The 19,692-nt window shown below is 43.3% G+C and overlaps 1 protein-coding gene across 1 annotated transcript in view; it reads left to right on the top strand.

Annotated features, from left to right (window-relative positions):
• The window catches only part of LOC133115312 (BAI1-associated protein 3-like), a 174,910-nt gene that overhangs the window by 49,531 nt on the left and 105,687 nt on the right, over positions 1 to 19,692 (top strand). The window contains exons 4-10 of the mRNA XM_061225163.1: positions 5,155 to 5,235; positions 5,617 to 5,724; positions 7,296 to 7,355; positions 7,759 to 7,825; positions 10,050 to 10,263; positions 15,027 to 15,071; positions 16,364 to 16,441. Of these exons, the coding sequence (XP_061081147.1) occupies positions 5,155 to 5,235; positions 5,617 to 5,724; positions 7,296 to 7,355; positions 7,759 to 7,825; positions 10,050 to 10,263; positions 15,027 to 15,071; positions 16,364 to 16,441 (653 nt within the window). The remainder of the gene's footprint in view (positions 1 to 5,154; positions 5,236 to 5,616; positions 5,725 to 7,295; positions 7,356 to 7,758; positions 7,826 to 10,049; positions 10,264 to 15,026; positions 15,072 to 16,363; positions 16,442 to 19,692) is intronic.

Below are 19,692 nucleotides of genomic sequence, written 5' to 3'. Positions count from 1 at the left end.
AAGTGCCGTCCGTCTCTGTACTATGGTGGGCACGCAAATGGAACTGGAAATTCACAAAAATACAATTTGCGTTTAGGTAATTGTGTTGTTGCCTTTTCAAGGAGTTTGAAATGGGTCTATAATTATGCATTTTTAAAAAAAAGTTGTTGGAATAGTGTCATTCCAAAGGCCATGACTGTATATTGTAAAACTGAATCAGGGGTGTTAATGCAGTTACCATTCCCGACAGTTATCCACTGCCCCGAATGGATGATTGTGTTGATCGTGTTGGCTCGGCGAAGTTCGTGACTAAGTTAGACCTCCTAAAAGGTTATTGGCAGGTCAAGCTTACTGAACGAGCCAAAAAGATCTCTGCATTTGTCACCCCTAATTCATTTTTACAATATACAGTCATGGCCTTTGGAATGCGCAACGTGCCAGCTTGCTTTCAAAGGCTTGTCATAATTAAAGGAATGACAGGGTGTGGGGCCTATTTGGATGATCTAATCCTGTACAATAATTCATGGCATATTAATCTGCAACAGCTTCGAGAGCTTTTCAGTCGTCTGTCCAAAGCAAACCTCACCATCAATCTGGCCAAGTGTGAATTCGGCAAAGCAACTGTCACGTACTTGGGTCGGGTCGTTGGTGGTGGCCATGTGTTCCCCGTGATGGCCAAAGTAGCAGCTGTCCAAGACTATCCAGTGCCTGTTAACCATCACGAGCTGCGACATTTCCTTGGAATGGTCGGCTATTACCGTGACTTCTGTGTGAATTTTTCCTCCGTTGTGGCCCCTCTCACAGACATGCTGAGTCCCAAAGTTGAGTTTGTGTGGTCCGACCCATGTCAGAAAGCCCTTCAGTCTGTCCGTGGACGCGAGCGATCTCGGAGCCGGAGCTGTGCTTCTGCAACGTGGTGCTGATGGCATCCACCACCCCGTCTCGTACTTTTCTAAAAAGTGCAGCATAGCCCAACAAAGATATTCCACCATTGAAAAAGAAACTTTGTCCCTCGTCTTAGCCATTCAACACTTCAAAGTTTACTTGGGTGGATCACCTCATTCCATCTCGGTCTACACTGACCACGACCCACTTAAGTTCCTCAACCGCATGTACAATTCAAACCAACGGCTCATGCGGTGGAGTTTGATCTTGCAGCTGTTTCCACTTCAAATTGTCCATGTGCGTGGGAAATTAACAGCGCATATTTTGAATTTGAGTTACTCCTTAAGGAAATGGCTTAGTTTAACCCTTTAGACTTCACTAATGCGCTGATGTACATATAGCCAAGTGTATTTTCTTGAAATATTAAATGTAAACGGAATGTAATAGTAATAAGTGTAATTGTAAATGTTAAAAATGCCATTGAAATAGTTCTCTTTGGCTAGTCTAGTGGTTAAATATAGCCTATTTTTGTTGTACTGTGCTCCTGCCCATGAGCTCAGTACATCTTTACTATTTCTTAGTTATAATTCTTAAGTCTTGCAATGACTTAGTTTATGGCGAATAGGCCTCTGTTTTTGCAGTAACGTTAAAGTTTAATAGTAAAAGCTCACTTATGGCATACATGCCTTTGCTGTAATGCTAATGCTAATTACAGAGCTTCATTTATGGTGACAAGCCACCATTTTGGGGTGGGAGTGTTACGCATCCCCTGTACTTGGTGTTCACCTAATCCAGTAATGTTGGCTTGGCTCCCTCTGCTGGTAGCCATGGCCACAAACATAGTACAGTGCGTGCCCCTGCCAATTATCTCTGTGCCAATCCGTGCCCTGAGATGTGGCAGGCGGGGCCTATATAATATACCTGTGCCCAGGCTTATCAAGCTATCTATAGTAGAAAAAATGTTTTCATCATTTCTGAGAAAAAGAATGGCTGGCATATTTTGTTTCTCTGTTGTAGCTGGGGGCGGCACGGATGGTGCAGTGGGTAGCACTGCCGCCTCACAGCAAGGAGGTCCTGGGTTCGAATCCCCGTCGGCCGGGGCCTCTCTGTGCGGAGTTTGCATGTTCTCCCCGTGTCTGCGTGGGTTTCCTCCGGGTACTCCGGTTTCCTCCCACAGTCCAAAGACATGCACGTTAGGCTGATTGGAGAGTCTAAATTGCCCGTAGGTATGAGTGTGTGAGTGAATGGTGTGTGTGCCCTGAGATAGACTGGCGACCTGTCCAGGGTGTATTCCTGCCTTTCGCCCAATGTATGCTGGGATAGGCTCCAGCCCCCCTGCGACCCTGATCAGGATAAGCGGGTTCAGATAATGGATGGATGGATGGATGGATGTTGTAGCTGGTGAGTCTATCTTTATAGATATCCAAGTGTAACTGCAGTCTCAGTTGTCGCTCTGCTTTACGACATTATCTTTTTAGCAGTCTTATTTCTTCACCGTTCCCCCATGGGGCTTTCCGCCAGATATCAGTAATATCAATAATTTCCCTAAGCTTAGAATTTAAATTGTTCAGTAAATCACCACAGGAGGAAGACAAAGCAGGGAGAGGTGAATATGCTACATAGTTCAGCCCCAGAGTTTAGGTTGAACCTTCTCATTACATGCTTTGTGTTTACATGGTTGATAGCCAATGTGACATCAGAGAATATGCACAAATAATCAGACATTGCTACATCAAAGACAGGCGTTACGACCGGCATTCAAGCAGTCAAAAACAAAACATGGAGACCAGACAAGGAAAATATATTTAAAGAGTTTTATTTTCAATAATGTGTTTCTGTCTGAATGCGTGTCAGAGTGAATCAGTTTAGGGGTGTTTGAGTGTGAGTGCAGGTGGAGTTTGGAAATCCAAAATAACAAAAGGAAGACCAAGTCCTCCAACAACCAACAACCACTGTCAAAGGCTCAGCACGGAGTGAGAAATCACTCTTGAGCATCTGGGTGAAGCCACTTATCAAGGGTCTCTCAGGTGCACCCAGGAAAATTGGTTCCAATCAACTAATTATCTAATCATCGATTAGACCATTCCAGGGGAAGGGATGGATATCACGCAGCACTGCCACCTGCTGGACGACAGCAACAACCTCAACTGAGGAAGACCAGGCATGGTCGTCACATCCCCCTCCTCAAGAGAGGCCCCCCTCCCCGGCACAAAAAACCAAAGACTAACACTGCACCAGTTCAGACCACACAGCCTTCAACACAATACAGAGCACACCTAAGCTAGCATGCACTTAAAAATCCCCAGACCAATCAATCTCTGAAACATCCAGACGAGTGGTCACCAACCCCCTACACTCCAGAAGATCCAACATCCCGCTTACCCTCACCCCAACCCCAGTCTCGTGCACTGAGAGAGGGAGAGAGAGAAAGAGAAATACGGAGACGAGAGCAAGAGAGACAGACCGACAGACTAGATGGGAGCTCGAGAGAATGCATCTGCCACTATATTCTCTCGACCTTTAATATGGGCGACCTGCAGGTTAAAACTCTGCAGGTAGAGACACCAGCGCATAAGCCGTTGGTTGGGGTTCTGCATGGAGTGCAGAAAGGTCAGGGGATTGTGGTCAGTAAACACCAATCGCCGCTGTACTTGCCCCCACATTCACCTCAAAATGCTGTAATCCCCAAATGCTGTAAAAACACATACTAATCTATTGTAACAATTTTTGGATCACTGAAATTTGTTCATCTAGGTCTTGGGTATCAAGAGCTGACAAAATATTGTAGAAAATCCAATTAGAAATATAAAATAAATTGTAAAAACCTAGTCACTACTATTTTTCAGCACCAGTTGACAATAGGAGGGCTAATGGCCTTTCTTCAATTAATATTTATGTGGTATGTGGTCCTGCCAGGTGACAAGGCTTTTCACACCTGACCTGACCCCTCCCTACCTCTAAGACACTAAGACAAAGCCTTTCCACAAAGCAATACTCAGTGAGCCATTTAGAAGACAGAAACACTTTTTTTTTTAAATTCAGTAATTTATTGAAATCACCACACAAACTACATACAATGAAAATGCCATTCAAACACTTCAACATTTTGCGTGCCAGTTTTCAAAACAGTTCCTGTTCAGCTGCAAGCACAAGGGGGCATCACACTCTTTGCACTTCCTGTTTTTTTCCCCAATGTCCATCCTGCAGAGCATGCACGTCTTGCAAAAATAATATTATTTTGAGATGTAATGGTTAGAATCGTTCATAAATTCAGAACCGAATGCTAACTTACAAATGCGCATAGCTGAATATTCAGATAAACACAGAGAGAAGTTGCAATGCAGCACACGTATGTACCAATATGATCGTAAGAAATACACTTGCTCTTGGAGTTGGTCTGTTTAGCTAAGTTATTTCTGCTTTTTCCTCAAACGTAGATACACTATGCTAATATCGATTGTGCGAGGACACCCAGTTTTTAGAATCACGTCCATATTATTTTGAGATGCAATGGTTAGTGTTGGGATTTACAAATACACATATTGCTGAATACGGACACAAAGCTGGAGAAGTTGCAGTAGACATGGAAGAAATGCACTTACTCATGACGTCCGTGCTATTTTCCGTAATGCAGCATGTTCCATGATGAAAAATGTTTACCTCAAAAGAAGTGAATAGCTCAACTCGTTTGAATGAGGGGGGCCAGAATTCTGGCAAGGTGAAACTCGCATATTAATGAGATTAAGAAATCGCGATGGTCTTATTCATGGAATTTAAAACATTTTAGGTTTCTGTCAATATGTTCATTGCATCTGTATGGTAAAATTTCACAAAGTGAATTATCCAAGGAAAGTTGATCTGATCTTGTCGATCCCAGAGGGTTAAGGAGCTAGTGTGCATGCCGCAGCCACAGGGGGACTTTAGAGCAGGCAGGGTGAGAGAATTGGGTGACAGTAGGGTGCAACCAAAGGAAAGGGCGTGCACACTCCAGGATTGATGAGCCTCTAGAGGTGTAGACAGCATAGTCTGTGCTTGCGAAAAGGAATCTTGCATCTCTTTAAATTTTGTAAAAAGGAGATTTGATTAAGGCTTGTAAATTCATTAACGGGATTTACAAAGTTATCTATACGGATTTCTTCAGGGTCAGTTTGGTTAGCAGAGCGAGAGGGAACAAATGGAAATACGATAAATTCTGAACAGACATGAGGTATTTTCACACAGATGGACAGCACTGTATGTGTTAAAGGAGTGTTGGGATCTCTCTCTCTCTCTCTCTCTCTCTCTCCATAGTGTGAAGGACAGGATAGAGCTGCCCCCCCTCCAGAGTGCCCTGACCAGCCCTCTGTCCCGGAGAGAATATCCAGGAGAGAGGTGAGTTTCCCACGGTTAGGCTGAATGAGGCCAGGCAGAGCAGCATGGGCACAATGGTCACCTGAATCCCACCCACATGATAGCTTCTTCTGTCACCTGTCGGGAAGCCCTGGAGAGTGTTTCTGCACACTTCTATACCAGACAGGAAAACAGCCAGCTTTAAATCAACCTGGGGAGTGATTCTGCACACTACTATACCATACAATAAAACAGCCAGCATAACATCAACTCTTTCAGAGAGAATCTGTGATTCCTTTTGCACTCATATATCATTCTGGAATTCTGTTTTACTTAATGTTTGTCAGGGGGCATATTGTTGGAAGGTTGGAGGAACACCTTTCTGACAGACACATCCTCCATTTAATGTGAAATGACTTTCAGCTGGACCTGCTTTATGAAGAAGCAGTCTATACGGTGGTGAATCGAGTGGGCGTGCCCTCCCCAGAGTACATTACCAATGAGGGAGAGCTCTTCAGCTACTTACAAAAGGTCTGTTGCTTTCTTGCCATCTGTTTCCCACCCAATCCATACTCACCTGGGTATGACCCAACTGCCCAATCTACACTCACCTGGGTATGACCCAGCCGCCTAATCTACACTCATCTAGGTATGACCCAGCCGCCTAATCTACACTCATCCATGTATGACTCATTTGCCCAATCCACACTCATCTGACTCATCTGCCCAATCCACACTTATCTGGGTATGACCCAGCCACCCAATCCATACTCATCTGGGTACAGGCTGGTCGCCCAATCAACACTCACCAGGTTACAGACAGTGTTGTGCCCTCTGGTGAAGCTTGATTGTTTGTCTTTAATAATGAAAAGACTTTCCGGAGCAATCTGACAGGCTCTGCCTTCATGCCCAGAACCCCAGAACAAAGAGTAATTTAATAACTGTGATGTACTGTTCAGAGGACACAGAAGCAGACCAGGGAGTATGCAAAAATGTTGTCTTTTATTCAATCCAAAATCAAAGCCAGTTATTCAGAGATCAGACAATGCCAGACTTGAGATGCAAAAGAATAAGCAAAAACAAAGCGGGGGTCAAAAATATGTGAAATCAAAAGGCTGAGGTACAAAAGGGCTAGGCAAAATCAAAGTCGACGAAGTCAGAAGAAAAATGTCAAAAACCCAATAATCAGAAGTGCAAACAAAACAGGAAGGGTAAGGCAAGCTCAAAATCCAAGGCAAAAGGGTATCATTCAGGAATCTCAAATAATCAGGCTTACTGGTAATGAAAATTGATCAATGTTCTGACAAAGAACAAAGCAGAAACTGAGGTACAAGAGGGGAAGTGACATACTAGGCTGGACACGGGAGTGAGGAGGGCTAAACAAATAAACAACCGGTGAAGAACATAATAGGGTAATGACACAATAATAAGAGGTAAATGAAAATGCGGACTGGATGCACAGAGACCCACTCGTAAAACATACGGCTCCGGATTCCGGAGTAGACATTTACATAGTCTACAGAGTTAGGAGACGTAGTGATAGTAAGAGACAGGTGCGAACACTTCGCTGAATCAAAGCGAGTAGTCAGTGATAGAACAGAGAGGCGGAGTTATAGTGTAAGTGTGTTAATATAATTACTACTGTACAATATCTATGTTTGTCGTTATTAGTTTAGTGCTATACAACATGAACTAGCAAGAAAGCAGGAAGTAAGAAAATGCGAGGCTGAGAAGGAATCGTTGAAACCCTGAAATTTCCGAAACCACCCGAATAGTGCAGCACACAGAGAGTGACAGAGAGTGACTTGGGCTCAGAAACATCATAACACAGACATAACAGGGGATGACAAAATGCAATGCAGTAATGGATAATAAACAGAAAATCAGATATGATGATGAAAAATAATAAATTACAAGAAATAAACAAATAAACTAACAGACAAATACTCAAATAACAAATAACTAGCGATGTTATTTGAGATATTCTCTTGAGTGCAGCAATGTATGTTTCCAGGGTTCCCCCAATCCAACTTTGATCCCACGTCAGCACTATGATGTAAGACCCATCATTCCCAGTTCTCACTGCCATTCCTGTTGCCTAGGTGTTTGATATAGGTGCAGAAGAACATGACATTATTCTACAGAGAGTTCAAGAATCAAAGGTGAGAGGTCGTACCTGGGGTGGGCGGGTGCTAATTGTGTTTGTGAAGTAGTTTTTTCCGGAAAGGACAACTCATTCCCCACAGGCAGTGGAACATTGCTTCACTCTGTAGGAGTGAAAATATTGTGCCATTTTTAAATGTTCCTCACAATGGACCTAACCTTCAGTGCACAGCAGTGGTCTTCCACTTCAGTAGCACAAAAAACACTCAAATTAAACATCTGACAGAGAGAAAATCCATTGATTTTCTGGAGGAAGCCAAACAATCTCATGTTCTGCAGCATTGATCACATTCTCCTCAAGTTTCAGAATTGTATGCAGCTGTTTAGAATCTACAGGCATAGTACATTTACTGCAATGTATGCTAACTCTGCTTTTACCTGACAATTACTTTTTTCAAACAGAGAGCAACTTTCTCCTTGAGGGTGTCTGTTATGAAGGGAAAAAATCTTCTGGCTAAAGATGCCAATGGTGAGATGTTTTTATATGTTTTGTTTTTTTTTATCAGTAGTGTCACTGTTATGTTCCTGTGTTCTGTCTGTTAGTTTATCATTGTTTATTATCATTATTCTTGTAACTTATTATTTTTCATATTCATGTCTGGTGTTCTGTTTATATTCATTAGTCTTTGCACTCGTATTCCCCTGTGATGTCTGAGTCTGAATGTTGACGAGCCCAGTCACTCCCTTGTCTGCGTGCCCCACTATTCGGGTGTTTACGATAGTTCCGGGGTTCAACCTTCCTTTCTATCTTGCATTCCTTACTTCCTGCTTTCTCTGCAGTTCATGTTTGTACAAGCACTAATATACTAATCCCAACTAACATAGAATTTGTACAGTGCTAATTATACTAACACACTAATATGTTCGTCAAAGTAACAAACTAACATTCACTAGTTCTGGGTATTTGTAATTTAAATCACTGAACTAACTTACTAACGCATCTCCAGTTTCAATTCTGTTCTGTAACTCCGCCTCCCTATTCTATCACTGATTACTTGCTTAGTTTCAGCGAAGTATTCGCACCTGTATCTCCGTATCTCTGCATCTCCTGATTCTCTGAAATTGTCTACTCTCTAGTCCGGAGCCGTTTGTATTACATGTGTGTCTTTGTGAATCCAGTCCGCGTTTTCGTTTCCCCCTCGCTATTGTGCTATTACCCTTTCATGTGTCTCACCTGATGTTTATTTGTTAGACCGCCCTCACTCCCATGCCCCGCCTAGTTTGTCTCATTCCCCTGTGTATTTATACCTGTCCTTTTCAGTTGCACCTTGCTAGTTCGTCTTGTCCTGTTTTTGAGTCCAGAGCCCTTTATTCCTTCCCCCTGTTCTAGCCCCCTTATTCCTGAGCCTTGTTTGTTTTCCCAAGCCTTGTTTGTTTGCCCTTGCCCTGTTTCTTGTTGGATTTCCTGTGTTTGACCCCTGCCTGCTTTTTGGACTCTTCTGTTGGATCAACCTCTGTACGTTTGCCTGTGTTTTTGATCTTTCGCCTGTTTGTGACTACACTCTGTCTGCCCCTCCATCTGCTAGTAAACCTGTCATATTCCACACCCCTGTGTCTGCTTCTGGTTCCTCTGTCCTCCCTGCCGTGACAGAACGAACTAGCCAGCATGGAACCAGCGGACTTTTCCCTCCCCTTGGATATAGCGTACGACACATCTGTCCACTTGGCCCGCATGTGGAGGCTGGAGCAGATCACTGCACAGCTCGCAGCGATCCATGCGATCCAGGCCAAACTCCTTGGACCACGCTATATCCAACTCCCTTTCCCATCCCTTATCCACTCTCCCACTCCACTCCTGACCTGGCTTCCAGAACCACACCAGTTCCAGCTTCCACTTCTACCCCAGTGCCCGTCTCCGGGTTCCAAGCCCCGACTGCCCGTCTCTGGGTTCCGAGCCCCGTCTGCCCGAGGACTGCCCGTCTCCGGGTCCCGAGCCTGGTCTGCCCAAAGACTGCCCGTCTCCGGGTTCCGAGCCCTGTCTGCCGGAGGACTGCCCGTCTCCGGGTTTCGAGCCCCGCCTGCCCGAGGACTGACCGTCTCCGGGTCCCGAGCACTGTCTGCCTGAAGACTGCCCGTCTCCGGGTTCCGAGCCCCGTCTGCCTGAGGACTGCCCGTCTCCGGGTCCTGAGCCTGGTCTGCCCAAAGACTGCCCGTCTCCGGGTTCCGAGCCCCGTCTGCCAGGAGAAGCTCCGTCTCGGGCCCCAGAGCCGCTTCCACCCGGAGAGGCCCCGTCTTGAGCCTTGTTTCCTGAGCCTTGTTTGTTTTCCCGAGCCTTGTTTGTTTGCCCTTGCCGTGTTTCTTGTTGGATTTCCTGTGTTTGACCCCTGCCTGCTTTTTGGACTCTTCTGTTGGATCTATCTCTGTACTTTTGCCTGTGGACTGACCCCCTGGTTTTTGATCTTTCGCCTGTTTGTGACTACGCTCTGTCTGCCCCTTCACCTGCTAGTAAACTTGCCATTTTCCACACCCCTGTGTCTGCTTCTGGTTCCTCTGTCCTCCCTGCCGTGACAGTCACTGTCAATAGACCTACATGATACTTTCCACTGATATGTAAATATTTCACAAATTATAATTTATATTGCAAAACCACAGTTAAGGACATAGTGTATTGCTGTTTAATTGAATCTGGGATTTAGTGTCGTTGATGAAAATGGAAGTCCCACATTGACTGTGTCACCTTGGGGGCCTGGCAGGATACAGTGACCCCTATTGCATGCTGGGCATTCTGCTGGGACAAAGCTCCAGGGAGCCGGAGGAGAAGAAGGAGAGGAAGTTCAGTTTTCGAAAGAGAAAGGACAAGCTGGACAAACGGCCGAGCATCAGAGAGGTGCTGGCGGCCAGGTGCATCCAGGTCACAGAGGTGAAACCGGAGACACTCAATCCCGTGTGGAACCAGAGTTTTGTGTTGTGAGTACCCTTTAATAACCTTATCTGGTTAGATTAGATAGATTCTGTTTTAAGTGACTGACAGTCCTAATTAGCTGTATTTTAATGACGTGTGGGAGAAAGAGGTTTCCCGCAGCTTAGATCAGTGATCAGCGAAGAAGAGAGAGAGAATTGAGAAGCAGGAAGTTAAAAATAGAAATGGTCGCACACAGGAAAGAGCTGGCAGGTGGGGGCCCGCAATGCCTTCTGTTTGTTTTGATGTTAGTTAACATATCAGAATGTCCCCTTTCAAGAACAACAAGGTGCACTGCAAAAAACAAAAATAAGTCAGTCAGACTTAAATCCTAGTCTTATATTTTGACTTAAAATCTTGTTTCTATTACTTTTTTGCTAAATGAGACAACAAAAACTGCCAACGGGGTGAGACGGTTTGACTCATTTAAAAATGGTACTAGTTAGCCAATATTATATTCAGAGAAAAAAAAAAAAATTAGATCTGATTACAAGACTAAGCACCCTTGTTAAGACAACCATTTTTTGCACTGTGTACTAATATTTTCTGAACAGTTTTGTAAATACAACTACCAAAAAAATTAAGGATGTTTTGGCATCAAGTGCTGCCAGTGCAGTGTGCACACACTGTCACACAGTGTCCAATAGAGCCTGGAATCCGACAGCACTCTTCCACCAGATAGTCACCCTATGTTGCAAAGTCCATTATTGCATATTGTCTAGTGTTTCTTTTAGGTCCTGATATCCATAAGAAGGCGTTTGTATGGTTACAAGTTCCAAAAGAAACACCTTGCTATACTAAAGTAAATGTAAGGCAGCTGTCAAACTTGAAAACCGCACGCTACGGGAAACAGACACACAGCTGAGCCAAGGATCATTTCCACAAACAAATAGGGTGAAAGTCTTCTCCCTTACACTTGCCCCAAGTTATAGAAAGTCTGAGCCAGTCCTTTTAATTACAAGCGGCCTCAGCACTTCAACTATCCACCTTAAAGTCAACCTACAGCTCCTTACATGGCAAAGGTAGCTGTTAAAACCAGCCAAAAAATAAACTAGGTGGGCAAACAGCATGAGAGCAAGCGTACAGCAAAAGGTGCAATAAAACTCAAACCCTAACACTTGGCCGAGACAGAAGGAAGAATCTGACGGGGCTCAATTCCCAGAAGAATTCCGTGCTCCAACTGTCATGTGTCTAACACTTGTACACAAAATAAAAGGTGAAGGTGAACTTGTGACAGAATGTCCTCACTACCTTAAAATGACAAAGAGTTGCTGCGTGTTCAACTCCCATAAACCTCGACACAACCGGTAACTGAAACTCATCAGTCACTCACATGATGTACAAATGAGAAATAAAAAAACATGCTATAGGGATTGGAAAAACAAACAAGCCCCGATGGACAAGACGTGGGACTTAAAAATAAATCTCTATCCAGTTAAAATTTAAGTTATTCAGCACCTCTCATGAGCTTTACCAGGAGCAATCTGTTTTAGTGACTGTGTCTTTAAGCCCCACAGACATCAACAAACCTCTGTTCTGATTGGCTAACTAGCACCAACTGACTTAAGTAGAAAATATTGGCTTGTTTTAAGTAAATTTCATGAGAATAAAATTGTTTTATTCTATTGGCTTATTTAACAAAAAAGTAAAGGAAATAGGATAATAAGTCTCAATACAAGACTGAAATACAGGTTATGTTTTGGTTTTTGCAGTGCAACACTCTCTGGTGTTGCTCCAGTTGGCCATTAGCTTATCCACTGACCATAGCTTTACAGTAAGTGGCCTTTGGATGTTTGGCTGTATTTCTGCAATGTGTAAACAGAGAGTATGATTCTGAATTAGCTGATGATCACAATTTAAATTTGTGAATTTTAAATGTGTCAATGTTCAAGCAGCACACCTCAAGGATATAGTGCGAACAGGAAGGTAAAACATACACTCAGTGAGCACTTTATTAGGTAGACCTGTACACCAACTTCCATCCATCCATCCATTATCTGAACCCGCTTATCCTGATCAGGGTCGCAGGGGGGCTGGAGCCTATCCCAGCATACATTGGGCGAAAGGCAGGAATACACCCTGGACAGGTCGCCAGTCTATCTCAGGGCACACACACCATTCACTCACACACTCATACCTACGGGCAATTTAGACTCTCCAATCAGCCTAACGTGCATGTCTTTGGACTGTGGGAGGAAACCGGAGTACCCGGAGGAAACCCACGCAGACACGGGGAGAACATGCAAACTCCGCACAGAGAGGCCCCGGCCGACGGGGATTCAAACCCAGGACCTCCTTGCTGTGAGGCGGCAGTGCTACCCACTGCACCATCCGTGCCGCCTCTGTACACCAACTTGTTAATGTAAATAGTTAATCAGCCAATCATGTGGCAGAAACTAAATGCATAGAAGCATGCAGACATGGTCAAGAGGTTCAGTTGTTTTTCAGACCAAATATCAGAATGGGGAAGAAATTAGATGTGACTTTGACCGTGTAATGATTATTGGTGCCATAGAGGTTGGTTTGAGTATCTCAGAAACTGATCTCCTGGGATTATCTCGGACAACAGTCTCTAGAGTTTGCAGAGAATGGTGTGGAAAAACTGAAAACATCCATTGTGCAGCATTTATGCTGGCAAATATGTGTTGTTAATGAGAGAGGTCTGAGGAAATGGGCCAGACTGGTCAATGCTGACAGCTGACAGTGACAGTAACACAAATAACCACACATTACAACAGTGGTATGCAGAAGAACATCTCTGAACATACAATGTGTCGAACTTGGATATGGGAATAGGCTATAGCAATAGAAGACCAATAAGTACAAAAAATAAGCGTAATAAATACCTAATAAAGTGCTCGCTGAGTGTATGTTGAGTTTATAAATTGTTTACAAAAAATGTTTTCAGGAGGTTTAAGAAGTGTCTGTTTCTAAATCTTTATCATCAAGCTTGATTGTCGCTTAGCAAACATTCGCTGCTGTAAAATCCATCTGTGACCACAGTGCTGCACTGTCCACTCCCCCTCGCTTTTTGGTTCCTTAATTTGTGACTATCCATCAATTCTCAGCAGGATAATGTGCATTTCTAAACTTAACTCACTGCCGTGGTGCACATCGCTGATTTGCAGGAGACTTATGCCCACTCATGGGTATCAAGGAGCAGGTGACAAATTCCTGGAGGGGTGGGATGTCTATATAAGGTGCTGGTGATCGTAGTCATATACTAAAAGAAGAGAATGAACAGCACACACTCAAAATCCATATATTCAATATTGTATTACCTAGCATTTTCTGTTTTATGCCTTTGTTTTATGTTTCTTGTCCTTGTGCCCTTTCCGTAGCTCCTCAATCACCTGTTGTCTTATTCCGTGCTCCCTTGTCATAGCGTTTTCAGTTTTTTGCCTGCTGTTTTGTGTCTATTGTCCTAGTTTGCTTTTCTTTCACCTGTTTCTTGTCACCTGTTTCCCTGCACCCAACCCTGTTCGTCATTTCAGTTAATTTGTCTGTGTATTTACATCCACTTGTTTTCCTTTCCTTTTCCGTTCCTACTTTGCCAGTTTGTAATGTGTTCTCACCATTCTTTCCAGTGTTTCTCTGCCTGCCTGTTTTGTGTTTTGACCTCCTTTGTTTACACCAACTTCTGTTCTTTGGATTATCCTTTGTTGTGTATTTGATTAGCTGTTACCGGAGATTGATTGGACTTTGTATTTGTATTTCGAATTTTGAATCACGTTCTGTACCTTTGCCTGTGTGGACTACTTTATCGGTTTTGGACAATTTCTTGTGACCTTGACTACATATTGGATTGCATTTGCTACACCTGCTTTCCCCGTGTTTGATCTTCTGCATGGAACCACTACTACAAGCTTGCTGACCTGTCATTCCCGTCTGCCTGCATTCGACCACTCTCTGGTGTCAGAATAAGGCGAGACACTTATTCTGGCTACATCTAGGTTGCAACTGGTTTTTTGGTTCCAGCACCTGATACCTGTGTCTTATTCCCCATTTCCCTGCACTCGCACCTGTTCCTCTTTTCGTCATTTGTCAGTGTATTTATACCTGCCTGTCTGTTCCGTGTACCAACCCTGTTTGTGTACCCCAACTTCTTCTTTTGGATTTTTCAGTTTCTGGACTTCTTGTTGTTAGACTTTGCTTACCTTTTTGGATTTTCGGATTGTGTTTTGTACTGTTTGGACTGCCTTATCGTGTCTGTTTCTACAACTACGAACACTGTTCTCCGTATTGCTGCTGATTGCTGGTATTTGGCCATTGGCTGTTTGTACCACAAACTGTCCAATAAAGTCACCTGCTTTGCGAAGTTCTGGGTTTGCAATTGGTTCTTCTGTCATCTTCTGCCTGAAACAGGTCTTCATCAGGGAAATACAAGATTCAATTACTGCCCTGCTGAACACTTGAGGGTGGAACCTTTGGTGATTAGAATTACAATACTGAATATATGGAGCTTAAGTGTGCGCTGTTCATTCTTCCCTTATTGTAGCAAAAGTTGCCATCCACAAGTATTCTTTTTTTAAAGAACAACATAATGACACAGCACTGAATCGCAGGTGAAAGGTGGCTCCAAACAAGCTACAGGCCCTTGTAAAACCATCACATTTCATTTCATTTTGGGCTTTAAGAAATAAATTAGGTTAAAGAGTTTTCAAAGCATTCAGTCTTGTTGGAGTTTTCTCAGTGTGATGCATCAGAAGTCACGGCAGACTCTGTTTAAAATCAGGCCTTGGAATGACGGGAGTCACTGTGTGTTTTACAGCAATATCGATGACGTCACCAGCGACCTGTTGCATCTGGACATATGGTGAGCCGTTATCACAGGACTCCCTGGACACTCCCACTCATTCCTAAATATTACCGCACACTTGTCATTTCCCACGTTTCTCATTTCACTGTAACAATGTTGTTAGTACTTTCTCCTCACTGGAGAAATAATTAACAGCTACAATACATGTCAGCCTGAGAATGTTTCTTGTATTCATATGACAGTGGTGTACGATGACAAATTGTCCTTTGTGGGCATTTTGGAATAGTCTCCAGCTCTGGTTTTCAAGTAAAAAATTGTCTAGTTGGGGCCGCGGTGGCGCACAGCTAAAGTAACAGACCTTGATGTTTTGATCAGTTTGTTACAGTTGCACACCAAGGACCGGGGTTTGATTCCCGGTCCTGCCAAAAGCTGAGTTTGGCGTGCTCTCATGGAGCGGCACAATTGGCTTGCTGCTCTGAGGGAGGGACTCAGCAGGGACGAGTAGAGATCGCCACATGCATGCACCCCGGGGGGCCTCGGAATTACGGTCGCGGGCTGTGAGACGAGAGGGCTTGAAGAAGGAGCATTCTCCATCTGGGCCACCAAAGGGACTGGGTCCTAAGTGGAGTATCGCCCAGCTAACACTAATTGGATTAGATAGGGTACAATTGGCTACCAAATTGGGAGAAAAAGGGAAAACATTTAAAAACAATTTATTTCAAAAAATATTAAATTGTCTGGTTGCATGGAAGAAGTTTGTGAAATGTGAAAATGCATTTGGAAATGAAGGGGTCCGTTCTGAAAACACACCAATCTGTGACCTTTAAAGGGATCATTTTTAAGTGCTTGGTATGTACACTGCATAAATGTCAGATAATGTCAGATAATTACCACCATGGGATTTATTTCACTTCTGCCCCCAGTTTTTAATGGATGAATTCCATCACGTTATCCGTGAGTAAGGAATAGTCTGAGATTCGATGGAGTCTGTCTCAAACAAGGGTGCTGTCAGTGCTAAATCTTCATGTGCTGTAACTACCAGTCTAGCACTAGGCCACTAGCACTAAAGCAACAGGCACTATGACTGATAGCACTAAGGCTACTAGCACTCAAGGCTAACAGTGCTAAGGTTTTGAGCACTAAGGCTACTAGCACTTAGTGCTCGAAGCCTTACAACTGGTAGCCTTGAGTGCTAGTAGCCTTAGTGGTAGAAGCCTTAGCAGTTCTAGGTTCTAGCACTAAGGCTACCAGTGGCAAGACTTCGAGCACGAAGGCTACTAGCACTCAAGGAAATGATTAAGACTAATAGCACTAAAGCGGCTCATGTATTGAACTCTGCATTCCTCCAGGGACCACGACGATGATGTCTCTGTTGCCGAGGCCTGCAGGAAGCTGAATGAAGTCAGCGGTCTGAGAGGGATGGGCAGGTAGTTCCCATGGAATAGCCTAATTAGGATTTACAGCTACCGCTGTTTATTTGACCTATGCTATACACTCTTCCATAGCCATTAGCATTAGAGTTAATGTTAAACACAAACACAGAAATGCACTCCAAAGCAGGGATACTGCTCCTGGTTTTCATTTTCCCCTCTAATCATTAGCATATACGCAGGGCCTGATTAGGGGAGAATGTGGCATATTCTGACACTATTCACTCATTCTTACAATTCTTGGGCGCAATACATCGCAATGGAATACGTCATAGCAGACAAAAGAATGAAGTCTCAGACACATATTTTGTGTTCATCACATCTTCATACGGAGCTATATGAGACAGGTGCATGGGGGTAGGACCCAAAATGCACGACTCAGACAACAAAGATGTGAATAAAGTGCCGTCAGGGCTTTATTAAGGGATTTTTCAATGAGCGTAGTCAGAAACAAGCAAAGTTCATACACAGTAAATCCAGCAAAAACCAAAGTACAGTACCAAGGGAGAAGGCAGTTTCAAAATCGGTACACCATGCAAAAAGTCCAGTAACCAGGAAAGCTGTCAGCGGGGCAGTAGTGCAGACGGACAGCAGGCAGGCTCGGGGTCGAAGGCGGTGCAAGAGTCAAGACTGAAGTCCGCTCCTTGGGGCAAAAGCACAAAGACAGCAGGCAAGAGTTTGTGGTACAGGCAGGCAATGGTCAACAGAACAGAAGTCAATAACGATGGTCAATAAACAGGCTTGGATCAAAACAGGTAGACACCGGCTTAGACCACTGCACACGCATGCACTGAAAAACAGGAGGCAACAATTTCACAGAGACATGACATGAACACTGAGCTTATATGCAGGTGTAAACAGGTGCAGACAATTAGCTTGAGAGCAGCATGTGAATGGAAATCAGGTGTGGAGGATTGACAAGTTAACAAGATAATTAGTAATCGTTAGTAATAAACCTATCCTGTCCAAGCATTAGTAAATTAGTAAATGACATGCACAAGAAATGTAAGGTAAACATGAACACATGGTTAGAATGTTATTATTACCCAATCCTGATCTAAAGTTAGTAGATTAGTAAGAAGACAAGGGAAAATGAAACAATTAGGGAAGCGTGAGTGACAGCAAGGGAGAGAGAGAAAGCATGAAAGCAAGGTTTGAGGAAAGACACGAAGAAGTGTATGCTAAACAATGAACGGAACAACATAACATGAAACAACATAAATCGTGACATAACAAGTTTGTGGACTGTGACATGAATAGACTATATAACATGACAACTAAACATGAAACGTAACATGACATGAAAATTAAACATAACAAGAAATAAAACATAAAAACGTGGCGAGACTAGACAAACATAATACGTGACATGACAATAAAATAACTGAGACAATAACTAAACATGAAACATGACGTGACAAGCATGAAACGTGACACTATACGCAGTTAACCCTCCCATTATGTTAAGATTTTGCTTTCATGTTTGGGGGTCAACATGTTTAAATAAACAGTTTAAATAAACACACAATTATTTTAATATAAATATTGTAATAGAAATATTTGACACGTTGGTTGTCGCCTTCTTATTGTTTCCCAAATCTGAGATAAAAATAAAAATGGTTGTATATATTCTTACATGTTATACAGTTATACAGAGGGTCCAAATGACCACATACGACACATTTGTACGCCAAGTTGGTACCGGACTTGTTAGCAGTATGTTTATTGCATGTTTACAATTATAACAACATCACCAAATTAGAAAATGAGAAAAATCATACAGTATCAATATGAAGCAAGGTTACCTGATTTTTAAGAGATGTCAAGCATTAAAGTCAAATTGACTCCAAAAATAATTGGAGGGTGTTCACTTATGACAAATAAATTGTCACACCATGTGGGGGTAAGTTGTCACTTTGGATTTTTCAACAATTAAGAACACAAGCAAGTACTTCCAAGAGAAAATCTGAGCTATCGATTGCCGTGGCTCAGGGGCACTTGATAATAACCATTGAAAAGTCTGGTTATTTCATAACCTACAAAAAGTATAGTCTGCCTTGGGAACTAATACAAATGGCAGACTCCAAGGGCTACAACTGGGTCTAGCTGGACAGTTATCACAAATTATTGAACCTCTTTCTTCATTATGTCACGCTTCAAGGCATTAACCCGGTAGGGGCAGCAAGGATGAGTCCAGCCATGTCAGCCCTCTGCTCATCAACCAGATAGTTATAAGATAGATAAGATAAGATATCCTTTATTGAACCCTGTGGGTTAATTTGTCTTCTGCATTTGACCCATCCTTGTTACCTAGGAGCAGTGGGCATCCACAGTGCAGCGCCCGGGGAGCAATGTGGGGTTAAGGGCCTTGCTCAAGGGCCCAACGGCTGTGCGGATCATTTATTGTGGCTCGACCGGGATTCGAACCACTGACGTTGTGGCTCCCAGTCATGTACCTTAACCACTACGCTACAAGCCGCTAAGATATTGCAACAAGTTTGCAATTATTTCTGAGAGAGAGGCTGGACCTGAGGACAGGCAGCAGCATCTGGCAGCACCAATAGAACACTTCTGCATGTGCAGCTGACAAAACGCTCTTATCCAGAGCGACATACAATGAAGTGCAGATCAACCACAGGAACAAGTGTGAAGAGGCCCCGAGAGGACAGTATGGTTCCGAGTCCTAGCGTGACCATACAGATACAATCGGAACCCTTAAAGAATACATCAACTTACAAACTAGTATACCACAGTTGGCAGCGAGAATACCCCGGGTACAATTCAATAGCTAATACAAAACACAACAATATCTATATATAACTATATAAGTGCCATTATAGTCTATGGCATGTCTATGGCAGTGGAGGCTGGTGACTTCCAGAATTGAGGAGGCCATTTTTTTCCGCTTGCTCACTTCACTCGCGATGGAATGTTCCCTGTTCTCTTATCTGTCTTTGTGCTGGCCAAAGGCATACTATTTGGAGTGTAAGCTACAGTCAGAAAGTTCTGGCTGATGAAATTCATTGTGCAGAGCTTAGCCTTGTGCCTTCCTGAAGAAATGACATTGCTGTAAGTCTATGAGCCTGCCTGATAATTAAGCTGAGAAATGACATTTGGATGTAATATAAATGCCAAGTGAACATGTGTAAAAGGCAGGAATTTTAATTATGTAGTTAAAAACAATTTTGTTTAGCTTACATTTTTCATTCTTCTACAGCTTCAACAGGTAATCACCAATTTAATCAAGT

Source organism: Conger conger, chromosome 16 (genome assembly GCF_963514075.1).
Source record: "Conger conger chromosome 16, fConCon1.1, whole genome shotgun sequence".
In the NCBI taxonomy this organism is placed as follows: domain Eukaryota; kingdom Metazoa; phylum Chordata; class Actinopteri; order Anguilliformes; family Congridae; genus Conger; species Conger conger.
This window is presented reverse-complemented; position numbering and strand designations above follow the sequence as displayed.